At 36.0% G+C, this 14,845-nt stretch overlaps 1 protein-coding gene across 12 annotated transcripts in view; it reads left to right on the forward strand.

Annotated features, from left to right (window-relative positions):
- The window catches only part of LOC109064829 (teneurin-4), a 208,012-nt gene that overhangs the window by 160,814 nt on the left and 32,353 nt on the right, over nt 1-14,845 (forward strand). For all 12 annotated transcript variants that reach the window (XM_042739124.1, XM_042739127.1, XM_042739122.1 and 9 more), the window contains 2 exons: nt 5,596-5,828; nt 7,099-7,253. In XM_042739124.1, the coding sequence (XP_042595058.1) occupies nt 5,596-5,828; nt 7,099-7,253 (388 nt within the window). The remainder of the gene's footprint in view (nt 1-5,595; nt 5,829-7,098; nt 7,254-14,845) is intronic.

Raw genomic sequence — 14,845 nt, forward strand, 5'->3', positions numbered from 1 at the left:
ATTACCCACCCCTCCCCATTAGAAGTACCCATGCTGCATTACCCACAATACAGCATGATATTTCACCCGATGACAAATTACACATTCAAAGCGCCGTCGGATCTGAATACACAGTTCGTTAACATGTTTAATTTGACAAATGGCAGCGTGGTATCGAGGAAAAAAAAGCATCAGTCATCCAACTTCGATCTAAGCTTTCAAATATAACACACAACCTCCCTGTGGTGCTATGAACCCTTAATATGGGATGCATGGCAAAACCAGCTGTGGGTTTTGACAGGCAGCAGTGTGACAGCTAACAGTATGATGCTCAGGTATGACTGACAGGATATGAGTGGGTTCTTGGCGAGAGGTTGGGTAAATTCAGGACACCTGCGAGCTTCAAAAATGCAATCCTTCATGATGAAGTCTCCGTTTAACCCTGCATCCTCAGGTCGTGACTTTCCTGTGGAAAATTCCATCAAGACAAGGGGTGGCATCACACATCATGTCACTATTAGATATGTGCACATGTGCAATGCTGCGGTAAATGGCTAAATACTGTTTACTGCATATTTGCATTGATAGCTGAGCATTAACACAGTAGATTGTACACTAGGCCAGTGGTTCCAAACCATGTTCCTGGAGGACCCCCAACACTGATGATCTGAATCAGGTGTGTTTGATTAAGGAGACATGGAAAACTTGCAGTGTTGGGGGGGGCCTCCAGGAATGTGGTTGGGAACCAATGCACTATGCTACAAAAGACAATCACTGCAAGTCAGTTTATTTCAATTGGGATGATGCATTCCAGGGATGAAGGGAAGGAAAACAAAAGGCTACAAAATTGACACTCTTGTCATGCCACCAAGAAGAACCTTCAACATGCTCTGTCATATAGGCATCTGTTGATCAATGAACATTTTAGAGACCAGCTGTACTTCAGAACGAGGATGTCCAACCGTCCCCAACACGTCTGCTTGAAAGTTTTTAGTAAGCCTGAAGTCCTTGATTAATAGGTTCAGGTGTGCTTAATTAGGATTAGAACTAAAGCTGCGTTCACGCCATGTCATAATTACCGTAATTCCAAGATGACAACATGTGACGTTCTACTCAGGCTCCACTTAGTTTTCCACTTTGCTGTTCACGTACTTAAGCGCTGGTTGTAGCGCTTAAGTAGTGCCTAAATAAATCTGATGATGTGTTCAGGTGGTATACCGGTCACGTGGTCCAAGTTGTATCTCTCAGAACATTAGGGTTTTTAAACAACAGCTGCAAATGGAACGGCTAAGATGACTGGAAGCAAACTTTTAAACACCGCCACTTTTAAACCCAGAGCGTAAAAATCATTAAGCAACCGTAAACAAGACGGCTCAATGTGGCAGTACAAATGATGGATCACGAGGAGGATGTTTAGGCAATACTGACATTGTTCGCATCACATCAGCTCTAGTCTCAGTGCTACCTGAGGTGTTGTTGCCAACAGCAGGCATATCTTTGTACAAACAAAAGAAAATTGTTAAAATTAGCTTAAGTTTAAAACACATCAACAGAGATTAAATAAAAGACTAATGATAGAATCGTATACTGATGCAATTACAATGTTATGTACCATAAAACGTAACATTTACCTGCCTAATCTGTCACATTGTAACAACTACAGCAAACCAGCATTTATCCTGTTGTAGATGGTTACAGTAGAATGTCACAAAGTAACTGTAACAGTCGCATATGCGCAAAACAACGGCAGAATGCTGTTGCCATTCCATCAGTGGCTGTTGCTTAAAATCCCTATTCCCAGATATACCCTATTCCCTGAAGTCGGAACGACTCCTAGTAGAACATCACGTATTGTCATCTCGGAATTACGGTAAATTCGAAATGGTGTGAATGCAACTTAAACTCTGCAGAGCTGTGACCCTCCAGGAAAAAGGTTGAATTCCCCTGCTTCGCCCTCAAAAATGATCTCATGCATTTGTGTCCATCAAACTGTCATGTTTCTCTCAGAGTTGGTTTCTGTCCTAAGGGCCGCTAAATGCTTTGTAGTGTTTTTGTAGGTGCTGTTTTGTATTATCAGCCTTGAACCAGGTTTGTGTTGTTATTTTGATTGTAAAAGTTGTGCTTCGGGCTAAATCACTTACCGGAACATGTTCCAATAATTCATTTTAGAAATATACCTTTGTAGAAATGACTGCTGAAAAGGCCAAAATCATATTTGCAACCAGAAAAGAACAGTCATCACTGTTGTGTGAAAACAAATAAAGGCATCTCAGTGTTTATGTATGTGCAAACAGATGAGAGAATATGATCTCTCTGACATACCCACTGACCCCCTTTCCACAAGAGTCGCTCACCTCCATCGTCACAGCAACATGCTGAAAAATCCAATTATCCACCCCAGACCGGCTTTAGTTGTTGAATATAGATGGAGCCTATGAAGGTCAGGGTGTTCTCCTCATCACAGAAAGCACAATGCTGCATGCCTCCAATAACACATTGTACAACACCGAGACTGCTGGGACTGAAAAGCATCTACCCGAAGGGTCACGCCCCCCTTGCAGAATGGGATTGAGATTTTTCTTGACAAATCCATTTTACCTTCTTTCTAAACCGAGGACATCATTCAGCATGGTCAGCAACCACACAGTGACATGCCAAGCCCCAGGTCAACCGAAGCAGCCTGTTTCCAGCGATCTTCTGGAAGGTCAGTTGTCGGTCTGAATAATAGATCGAAGTTGACAATGCTGCAGACCTGCCGCTTTTCCTTTCCACACTCTCGCATTGGGCCACTGGGATTTGGCACTAACAGCCACAGAGTTTCAGGGGAACATGTTTCAGATTTGTTTAATTGGTTTTGAATGCTGATCCGAGGACAGGTTAGGTGTTGAATATGATGTTATTTGGCAAATGTGGGTTATAGAATTTGTTATGGCTAGTAATGTCTAACCTAGCCTTACCAACTTAACATTTTTGTTCTATTGCTGCAACCTTACCAACCTCGTAAGATTTTGAATGTGGATCCTGAGACAGGCCGGTTGTTAGTAATGATGGCAAATGTAATTTTATGAAGAATACTGAATGTGTTTGATCTGTTGCAGTGGCCTTTAACTCTTCAGTTTTAAATGCTGACCCTTAGAAAAATTAGGAGTTAGCAAAGATGGTTTGGCAGATGTGTATCATAACATTCACTGTAGCGAGTCATCTCTAGAGTAGACCTACAGGTCCCTTATAAAAGTTAACCATGGTTTTACTACAAATAAAACCAGAAAACCATAGTCAGTATAGTTAAACCACGGCAACCACAAATTAACCATGGTTTTGCTACACTAACCATAGTTTAACCATGGTATTTGTAGTAAAACTGTGGTTATACAAATGGTAATCAATACACCAAAAAAACATGGTTACTACACTTTTACTACAATAAAACCATGGTTAAGTGGTGTGACTCTTCTGCAGCAAATATTTTCACTTAATGCTTTTATTCTCTTGGTGTCCGCTTTTTTCACCTTGGTAGGTTTTTTAATATGGAGTTGGTTTTTAGAGATGGTGGTATTTGGCGGATATGTGTTGTAGCATTTGCTTAGGCTAGTCATCTTACGAAGAATGCCTGTCCCTGAATGTTTTTGTACTCTTGCAGTGACCTTTCTAACTTTGTAAGGTTTTGAATGCTAATCTTCAGACAAATTGGATGTTAGCAATGATGGTATTTAGCAGTGTCGTAGCATTTGCTGTGGCTAGTTATCTTGAGAGAACTACCCCTGTAATGCAAGGACTGCCACTTTATACAAAGAATATTTTTCACTTAACATTTTCACTCAATTGCTTTAACCTTTCTCACTTTAAGTTCTAGTTGTTTATCCTCTGACAAGTTGGTTGTTAGCAACAATGGTTTATAGCAGGCATGTGTCACAGCGCAAGCATGAAGAATGCTTTTCACATAACATTTTGTTCTCAATATTTTGACCTTTTTTCACTTTCTCAGGTTTTAAATCTGGATCCAAGTTGGTTGTGTGTCACATAGCATTTACATTGGCTAGTTATGACTAGCATACTAACACAATCTTATCAACCAAGTGGCACTTTTCACAAAGAATAAATTGTTCAATTAATGTTTTTGCTGTCTTGAATGACCTTTCCCACTTAAATTTTTATTCAAGGTTTTAAAGGCTAAACAGAAGTTGGCTGTAAGCAGTGATATTTTCTGGCAGATATGATGTGATATGATAGCATGTGCTGGCTAGTCATCTTATGAAGAATGCTTTTCACTTAACATTTTTGTTCTCGTGATGTGACCTTTCTCACTTTGTTCAAAAACAATTAACCCCTCCAGGAAGACACTATTCCAGAAAAGCGAGAAGGTTTCACACATTTTTTTCTTCTGTCATGAACAACCGCTGAATATTCACACATTTTCACATTTATCACGAGTTGAACATTATGATTTCCACCTTTTCTGAAACACATGTTAAATCAACATTTTTAGGCGAACATCCTTTATGATCTAGCACTAACCTGTGCAAGTCATCCACATTTCACCACAAGCAGACTTTGACCACAGATGTAGCATCAGCAGAGCTACAGTATAATTAGAGAAAATCACAAATCAACTTGAAAAGTGTAAAATTGCAGTCCAGGTGCCTAGCCTTTTTATCGTTTTCTCAGATTAGTACACTATAGAGAGCAAACTCAGGACGTTGCCTCCAGATTGGAGGGGGGGGGGGGGGGGGTTCCACTGGTGAGACCCTCTCTAGCCTGATTGGAGCCATTTTGTTGGGCTTTCGTGTTCTTTAACCCCCTGTGTTGTTGTGAGGGATGACTCTGACTGTCCAGCTTTACCATGTAATGGACTGTTTTTTCAGCCTGTGGGCCATTTTTGCTCCAGGAATACGTAATGTGTTTAGATAACGGCTCTAGACCACATGCGTCTTCAGAAGAAAGTTTCCCTTTAGGGGAGTTGGTAGCGTACCTATTTAAATGCGAACTGGCAGCACATTAGATGCTGGGCCGACTGCATTAACCACAGGCTTTACACACACTACATGCGTTTCTATATTTGGAATGAGAGTAAATGCATACAGTAAAAGATTGATGCGAAAAGGACATGGCAGAGATGTCTCAAGCTATGGCAGTGGATCTGTCAACCCTTGATTCTTATTTGCAGAGTACATAAACCCTCACTAGAAAATTCTCTGAGGCTGTTTGTAATGCATGGATTTAAACATGATACACGATTCACATGTTAAAATGTCGAAATGTTTCAAAAGCCTGCTGTTATTTTTAATTGCTTTACTGGATTATAATTACATTTACATATCATATGAATACATTTTATGAATTTTAAAATCTGGGTTAAACTTTATTTTAAGGTGTCCTTGTTACAGTGTAATTATACATTTAAGTGCTGAGTAATATTATTTGGCTACATGTACTTACTTATATGGTTAGGGTTTGGCTTAGGGTTACTTGCATGTAATTATGCATAATATATTGTTTTTATAACGTGTAACAAAGACACCTTAAAAATAAAGTGTTACCAAATCTGAAATCTCAAACAAATCTTACGAATAAATACTTTACACAAACTAATTGTTTTTCTTTGTTTGATTTTTACAGCAATAGTCCTGCACACAAATATTATCTGGCTACTAGTCCTGTTTCGGAGGCTCTGTACCTTTCGGACACCAGCAGCAGGAAGGTGTTTAAAGTCAAATCTCTGAACACAGTGAAGGATGTGGCAAAGAATCTAGAGCTGGTGGCCGGCACAGGCGATCAGTGTCTACCCTACGATGAGACTCTCTGCGGCGATGGAGGCAAAGCTGTGGAGGCCACACTTACCAACCCTAGAGGTAAACCTTTATATACAGTATCTGAATAACAGTGTTGATTTATTTCAGAAACAGACAGCGATTTTGGCATTACTGGTTCAATTTTCCCATCATTCCCATTAGGCTATGAGCAAATTCCTTTAAATTAAAGATGCTGTAAGCAATTTTGGCTTTTTTGCTTCAGCCGCACATACTCTCTCCAAAATGAGTTTCCTCCATATGTTTGTACCAGTACAAGCCCTAAGCAACAAATTCAGAGCAAACCCCAAAACCACAGCATGAAATTGATAGCAAGACCTGTGGTTTGCATACGCTTGTCAATTTTCCAGTATAAAGAGCACCCATTCTCCTAGTGTAGCATATGCAGCGCTCTGAGGGGAATCTTGTGGAGGCTGCAATTAATGTTTCCTTCTATTTTCACCAACACAAAGCAATAATATAATGGCATTTCCTAGTCTGTTTTCCATCATTTGGGAGTAAAGAAACATTTGTGACTGAAGCGGTGATTATCGTTGCATTATAAAATGCAAATGAAAGATGACATACCCAGCGTCACGTTTCCCTTTGTCATCCGCAGTGATGTTGAAATGATTCACATGCTCTTAAATAGCTTGAACAGCACCACACGCATCTCTTTTCCCCAGGATGCTCAATGCCTGGTTGTTGTTTCTCAGACATAAATAATGAATTTAACACATGTATTTTTTATCAGACTTCTGGCTTCCTATTGAGCACGTTGATGCTGAGAGATATGCATTCCATTCCGTCCTTACAGTTATCACTATATCATTCCAACTTTATTTATCATTCCAAATTTTAACAAGCACTTAGCATATACGCAGCTTCCTGTTGTTCCTGTTTTGATTTGTTTTATTCTGTTTTGCTTTGCTTTTTTGTGTTTTTTTGTTTTGTTTTGTTTTTGTTTGTTTTTTGTTTGTTTTTTGTTTTTGTTTTTGTTTTTGTTTGTTTTGTTTGAATCTGAAACTTTCTGTGATTTTTTTTATTTTTTTTTGTATTTTTTGAATTATGGTAATGAGAATTGTATTGTAATTAAATTATGTTGTAAATATAAAGTATGTGGTGTTACAAAAATATGCTTAATTTTCTATAGGTAACTATGTTTTTTAAAAATTATTTATTTATTTATTTAGATTTGTGTCTCAAATTCGTCTTCTTGATAGCTATGTAGCGTTTGGATTACAGCTATGTAATTCAACTAATTGTTGATCATCTAAGATTATTCAGTCCTCTCGGGAAAGATCCATTCCTTTTTTCTGTCTCTTGTCTCCAGGTATTACTGTGGATAAGTATGGCGTGATCTTCTTTGTAGACGGCACCATGATCCGCCGCATCGATCAGAACGGTATCATATCCACCCTGCTGGGCTTCAACGACTTGACCTCAGCACGACCCCTGAGCTGTGACTCAGTGATGGACATCTCGCAGGTGGGTAGCCTTCTTGTGTTCCTTCTGCGGCTTTCTCACCCATCGCGCCTCTTTATAAAGGTCAGTTTATGGCAGGATTTGTGATAGGCCAGCATGACTATACTGTTCTGCCACCATGTTCAGTGTAGTCATCATGTCAGCCTTACTGAGGGTGAAGGGTTGTAGCTGACATCTCTTCAGGGCAGGTCAGGGGTCTTTGTGCTCCCTTGGGTCCCAGTAACCCAGATGCTGCCTACAGCTGCAGGCCTATGAAACCCAGTTTCAAGCTGACCTACAACCTGAGTGACAGCGCTGCTCCCTCCATCCCAAAAACATGCTCGTATACATGCTCACAGAGACATGCACTCTCTCGTCACCCTAGGCGCTGTTAACCAATCCAAATGTTAACCGTCACCCCAGGCAAGGACGCTGCGCTGACTGCCATCTCTAAAGTATCATTTTGGGATGTGACACAGCCCTAGAGGTCCAGACCTGGAGCTTTTTAGGCTGCTTTGGTTTTCCTTTGCTTCATTTTGCCTGCAACGTTCTCCCAGTGTCAAGACAATCAACAATACCTGCGGTTATAATGACAAAGAAAATATAGTTGACTGCAGTAAGCTTTTGCCTTGATTGTATAGTAAACATCTTCATTATATTTCATTACCCAATTTTATGTTTTGGATGTAGCAAACTGAAATGTTCAGTGACTGATTAGAATTATTAAATATCAATGCAGTGTAATCACTCAGTTGTTGTACTGAACTCATAAAGTCTATGCTATAGCATCCTTATTGGAAAAGTGCAATGGAACTACACAGGAAGTCGGACTTCCAGCATGGACAATTTATTTATTTATTTTTTAAACAGCAATTTTCAAATCTTGACATGACAGTGTAAGACATCGCTTGAAAATGTCAGTATCCAGGTATATGTAGAGTGGTAACGGCAGACATTTATCAAATACAAATTATCAGTGAGTCAATGTTGCTGCGGTAAAGCAATTTCTCATTGCTGCAGTTTAAAAAAATACAGAGGAAAATCATAGTGAATTCTTTTTATTAATAAAATGAACATGAATTATGTTTAGTTATACATTCTATTGAGTTTTAAATTCAAATATCCATCATTATTTTTGTGCATTATAGTAATAAAAGTTTTTTTTTTCTCTTCATATTACAGTAATGGGAATTTGTTAACCTTTGCTAAAGTAATGTGGAACCTCTGACTCATTGATATATTTACATTAAGTATTGATATACAATTCAAAAGTTCTGGCCTTTTATGCTCACCCGGTCTGCAAGAATGTTTTATTGATCAGAAATACTGTAAAAAATATGATATTATGAAATATTATAACAATTTAAAAGAAGAGTTCTCTATTTGAATGTATTTTAAAATGTAATTTATTCCTGTGATGATAGAGCAAGTTTATTAGCAGCCATTACTCCAATCTTCAGTGTAACATAATCCTTGAGAAATCATATTAATATTATGTGCTACTCAAGACACATATCAGTGTTGACAGTTGTGCTGCTTAATATATATATAAATGGTTTCAACAAAAAAATATTAATCAGCACAACTGTCAACATACCTTACTGTAATTTACATTTCATTTACATTATATTTACACTACACGTTATGTAATGCATGGGAAAATATCATTTAAAAAAATGCTTCATTTTCTTTTTATAATTTTTTTGTTTTTTGTTTTTTGTTTTTTTACTTATGAGGCCAGGTAAATTCTTGACAGTTTTTGTGGGATTAACCTTACAACCAATGAAATTTGATACATGTTTTTATAGTCTCATCTTTGATGATTCTTCAAAACCACAGAATAAAGATCATAAATCGAATGAAATGAGAAAGAAAGAAAAAAAACACGCTGTAGTCCAACACATGAATTGTATTCAAGCTTCTGATTTTGCTTGCATACTGTATACCTGTCCAGCTTACGGTTTGCTCAATAATGCCTCTCCCGCCTGACTGAGAGGCTTTATTTTGCTGAGAGGACATGGATCACTGGGGAGACGACCTCCAGCTGCACCACAGAGAAAACCTTTCTAGCCTGAAACACATACACACACACACACTCACAGAAAGACCACTGCAGTCCCAGCCTCAATGATGACAAATCACACCAGCTTCTGCCAAAGACACTCAGACAGTAAAAAGCATCCATTAAAAATGCATGTGCAGCACACGCTCACTGCATCAAACACGCCGCCGCATTACTTAAGCCTGCTGCTGCCACACTTTTGAGGGCTCATCTGAAGCCTGTTTCCTCCCTCTCATACACCGCCTGCCAATTCTCACCTAGATCCGAGAAAAAATATCATATTTTTTGGTGCGGGGTACTGAGTTCATTAACATGTGATGCTCTTTAGGTCCCGATATCTCCGCTTCCAATAAGCCCCCCTTGGAAGCTTCAATTCTGTGATGGCTTCATTCCTTTCCACTTACTATTCAGATCTTGCATTCAGAGCACACCTCGCATTATATTCCAAATTTGTTTGCCTTTTGGGCAGCGCAGGCACCCTGCACGAGCGCTATGAATTTGAGACTTGGCAAGAATGTTTCTTCTCAACTCTTACATTGGTTTCTGGAATAAATTTTCTCCTCATCCCCTGGTGAACGTGTAAATATGGTGATAACAGCACATTCTTGGAGGAATGAGAGTATTTAAATGTCTTTTTACTTCAGTGATGGTTATTTTTGGTATGCTATTCAGGGATTTACAACTGGGGTTCGGCAAAATTCAGAATTAAAAAAAAAAGGAGAAAAATTATTGGGATTTGATTGTATACTCCTTGTAAAATGTTTATTTTGTTCCATTTTAATTGTCTTTCCTCAAATTAAAATGAAAAATAAATATGAATTTGACTGTTGCCACCCACCATATGTTCAGGTTTTAGACTTGTTTAGTGTACAGTAAGACTATAATAGTATATGTGTGTTTACATATTATTATATATTAATATTGCGATTAATAGCATTCAAAATAAAAGTTTAATATATCTACTGTGTATATTTATTATGTGTATATAAATACACACACACAGTATATATTTTGAAAATATTTACATGTGTATATATTTATATTCATATAATTTATATTATATATGAAAATATTTAATATATAAACATAACACATTATTCTTAAATATACACATGCATGGGTGTGTATATATATATATATATATATATATATATATATATATATATATATATATATATATATATATATATATATATATATATATATATATATTAGGGCTGGCAAATGATTAATCACGATTAATCACATCCAAAATAAAAGTTTTGTTTACATAATATATGTGTGTATACTGTGTATATTTATTATGTATATATGAATACACACACATGCATGTATATATTTAAGAAGAATATGTTATGTTATATATTAAATATATTGTATATATAATATGCATTATAAGAATATAAATATATATTTTTTTTTTATTTTTTTTTTTTTTTAAATATATATTTTTTATGTGTGTGTATTTATATATACATAATAAATATACCCCTGTACACATACATATATTATGTAAACAAAAACTTTTATTTTGGATGTGATTATATATATATATTCAATTAACCCTAAAAAATAAATATTTATACAGTACACACACACATATATTATGTAAACAAAAACTTTTATTTTGGATGCAATTAACCTGCAATTAATCATTTGACAGCACTAATAATAATACTATAGAACATAATATTATAGAATATTATCCAAAATAAGTCTTATAATAGTGACACAGTGTATGCAGAGAGGATACAAGTTATGTTTGGATAAAAGTTTTTCAAATAAATCTCTTATGGTCACCAAGGCTTCATTTATTGGATCAAAAATACAGTAATATTGTGAAATATTAATAGGACTGTTTTCAATTTGAATACATTTGAAAATGTCATTCATTTCTGTGATGGCAGAACATGATCCTTCAGAAATCATTATAATATGCTGATTTGCTGCTCGACAAATATTACTTAAAAAAAGTTATAAACAGTGCTATTTTAAAGTTTTTTCAGGATGCGTTGATGAAAAGAATGTTCTAAAGAACGATATGTATTTGAAATAGAAATCTTATGTAACATTATAAATGTCTCCACAGTCACTTTGATGAATGCATTCTTGCTTTTTTCAAAAACAAAAATCTTGAGTAGTTTAGAGCTTGAGGATGTTATTCATTTACTTATTGATTCAGCTCATTGTAGTGTCGATAATAACTAAAGAGTTTAAGGTGGGCAGAGCTTAGCGAAAGTTCAACTCTGCATCCGGTTTGCTTCCTCAGAAATTTGATTGGAATTTAAATGGTGCGCAACCCTGATATCTACAGTAACGGCTGCTCCAAAACAGCATGACTTCAAACTAAGCGAGCGATTGTTTTCCTTTTTATGACGTGAATCAAAATTGATAAGAAATGTTGCAGTAAGGACTGTATTTTGAAAAGGCTGTTTAAGATGCAAGCTGGCTTACGTGCTTTCGGACAAGGTCAAGCCTGCGTGTTCTCATTACGCGTGCTTCAGCGTATGTTGAAGGATTTAACGGCAGCTGTTCTGGTGTTGGATTTACGAGGGTGTGAGCAGTTTATTCTCTCTCTCACTCTGTTAGTGTGTGAAAGTGTGAGTAGATGGAGAAATAGAGATGATACATCCTGTCTATCACTCACAGAGGTATCAAATCACCCCCCCCCCACACACACACACACACACAGGCGCTGAATATTTAATCGCCACTGTTCCGAAGAAAATTGATTTAATAAACAAAGAATTACCCTGAAAGCACAAAAACATCAAGACATCTGTTCTTTGAGTGCGTTTTCATCTGGAAAATGTCTTATTTGTCTTTTTTTGGGGTTTTTTTTTTTTTTGGTTCCATGCAATATGCTGCAAAAAGCCAAGGATTCCTGAAATGAACATCCTTTATGGGCCTGAAATAAAATTTGTAATAAGTCGTCATCTAATCATATCCTAAATACTAAACCTACCCTGGAAATTGGATGAAAGTGATTGGTGGGTTAGAATGCTATAATCCCTAACTCTGATTGGTTGGACCCTGTACCTAACCTTAAAATCTGATTGGTTATTGGCAGTGTTGTTGCAAGACAAAAAGAAGCTTTTCCTACTTAAGGAAATCACATTTAACATTGCAAAAAAAAAAGTTTCCTAGAGGGATTTCTCAACAATATTTAAATGTTTTTGCAGTTCTTATTGTTTGTTTTTTCCTGAAGTGGTCCAAGAAAATAATAATAATGTTTTAGAGTTATATTTTGTTATATATTTTGGGAAGGGAGTCCTTCTCAAATCATATTTGGGGCTACTTGACATTAAAAACTTTGAAAAGCCTTGGTTTAGACTCTTAAGATGTTTATTAGATTTGTACACACATATTGCACTGTAAACCAAATGCAATGCTTTCCAGATGATGTTCTTTCACTGACGTCTTGATAAGTTACTGGGTAACTTTTCTCGTTCCTTCAGTGATTGGTTTAAATTGGCATTTGGTTTCGGTTAAACCTGTCCATCACCAACTCCACTTCTGTTCTGCTGCTGCATGATGCCTTATTATTTGTATCACTTTGCCGTGATAAGAAATCTCGATATCATGTCGTGTGTGTGTGTTGTAGGTTTCAGCTCTGGGGAGATATCACTGACCGATATTGAACAGAACACGGTGACTCAGTTAGGCAGTGAGAGTCTTCTTTCTTCAGGTCTTACTGTGACTTAATCATATCTTAAAATCAATGCGTGGTGCTACTTTAGCCATGGCAGTGGCTGTGGCCAATAGATTACTGCAGACCAGCGTCCAGGAGGCAGTTTGATATAGATCAGCTCTGGGTGCGGGCATCATTTCCAGGAATGAGGGCAGAATGGTGTATTGAGTGCTATGTTTTATGTTGTTGAGGACTTATCAGACAGTCCAGGATCTTCAGGATACTGAAATCCTTGCACTTGTGAGATCAACTATAATATGTTTTGTCCCTACTTTTTTAACAGTTTCTAGTTCCGCAGGGCCATTGCAATTTTGAAGTTTTTATCCAATGCATTTTGTTATCTCATGTATCTGATGTTCTAGGATTATCTAGGTTTTTGTTTGTATGAAATACCACAGTGTATGAAAGTGCCTCCACTTTGGAGATTATTTTATTTTATTTTATTTTATTTTATTTTTGTTGTAATGTCAGTTTTTGTTGTTGTTTTTTAATTAATGCTTAATTACATTTTTTTTGTATTTTATTCAGTTTGATTTTTTTTTTTTTTTTTTTTTTTACTAGTTATTTGATCATACCAAAAATTTACATTTACACAGACTTGGGTTAAAATTAATTATAATAAAATGCAATTTTTTGTTGTTTTGTTTTGTTTAATGGACAAAAAATGTAACGATGCATTATAATATCATATGGCATTATTATTAGTGCTGTCAAATGATTAATCATGATTAATTGCATCCAAAATAAAAGTTTTTTTTTTACATGCTGTAATATATGTGTGTGTACTGTGTATATTTATTATGTATATATACATGTACACACATGCATGTATATATATTTTTTAAAAGTTATGTTTATATTTTAAATATATTTATATATAATATAAATTATATGAATGTAAATATATACTTGTAAATACATGTCAATATTTTCAAAATATAAACTGTATTTGTGTGTATTTATATACACAGTTCACACACATATATTACAGTATGTAAACAAAGACTTTTATGTCAGATGTGATTAATCGCAATTAATCATTTGACAGCACTTATTATTATATCATAATTCTGTTTGAAATGCACAACACTGTATTTATTGTTGCATTATGCATGTTTTTTCACATATGCAGCTTTTAAGAATTAGTAAGCACTTTGTATTCAATAGCCATCTACTTAATGAGAAATATTACCCATAACTCCATTTGCCAGGTATTTTGAATTATCAGGTAGTATCAAGAAGTAATAAGTATTAATGCTATATTATGATCTTTAATATTAAGTGACTAAGTCTGTAAAATGAAGTTGTAGTCATGTTGATGTAGTCATTTCTTTTCTTTTCTTTTTTTTAATTTAAATGCCACATCTGCTTGCTTGAGTCTCTGATGAAAATGTCAGCATAATGTTTCTGTCTCTTCAATTATAAACAGTCACATTTAGGAATCTATTATGAGAAAGTCAGCAAACTTTAAACATAGCTTTTCTCATTTCTCCATAAAAACCAACATGTCCCCGTCGACGTCTACAGATTAGTATAGTTTGCGAATTTTATGTAATACTTTTAATATTAAGCTCAGCTTGGTAGCTTTTTGTCTATTCTCAGAGTGCATTAAAAGCATCTTTTAATCAACCAGCCTTGTTAGCGTGCCAAGAACACTATTGAAATAAGACACTTCACACTCGGCCCCTAAGAGAGTGATTACGGTCCCCTAGTGAAGAGAGGGTCTGTGCAAATTCACCAGATTCAATCATTTCTATGTTAAAAGCCTGCTGTATTATTTTCAGAACAATAAGTCATTATTTAGTCAGCCAAGCAGGAGGCAGCAGGTCTTGTTTGATACGTGTGCCACGTTTTGTTTCAAAG

The sequence above is a fragment of the Cyprinus carpio genome, chromosome B15 (assembly GCF_018340385.1).
Source record: "Cyprinus carpio isolate SPL01 chromosome B15, ASM1834038v1, whole genome shotgun sequence".
NCBI lineage: Eukaryota > Metazoa > Chordata > Actinopteri > Cypriniformes > Cyprinidae > Cyprinus > Cyprinus carpio.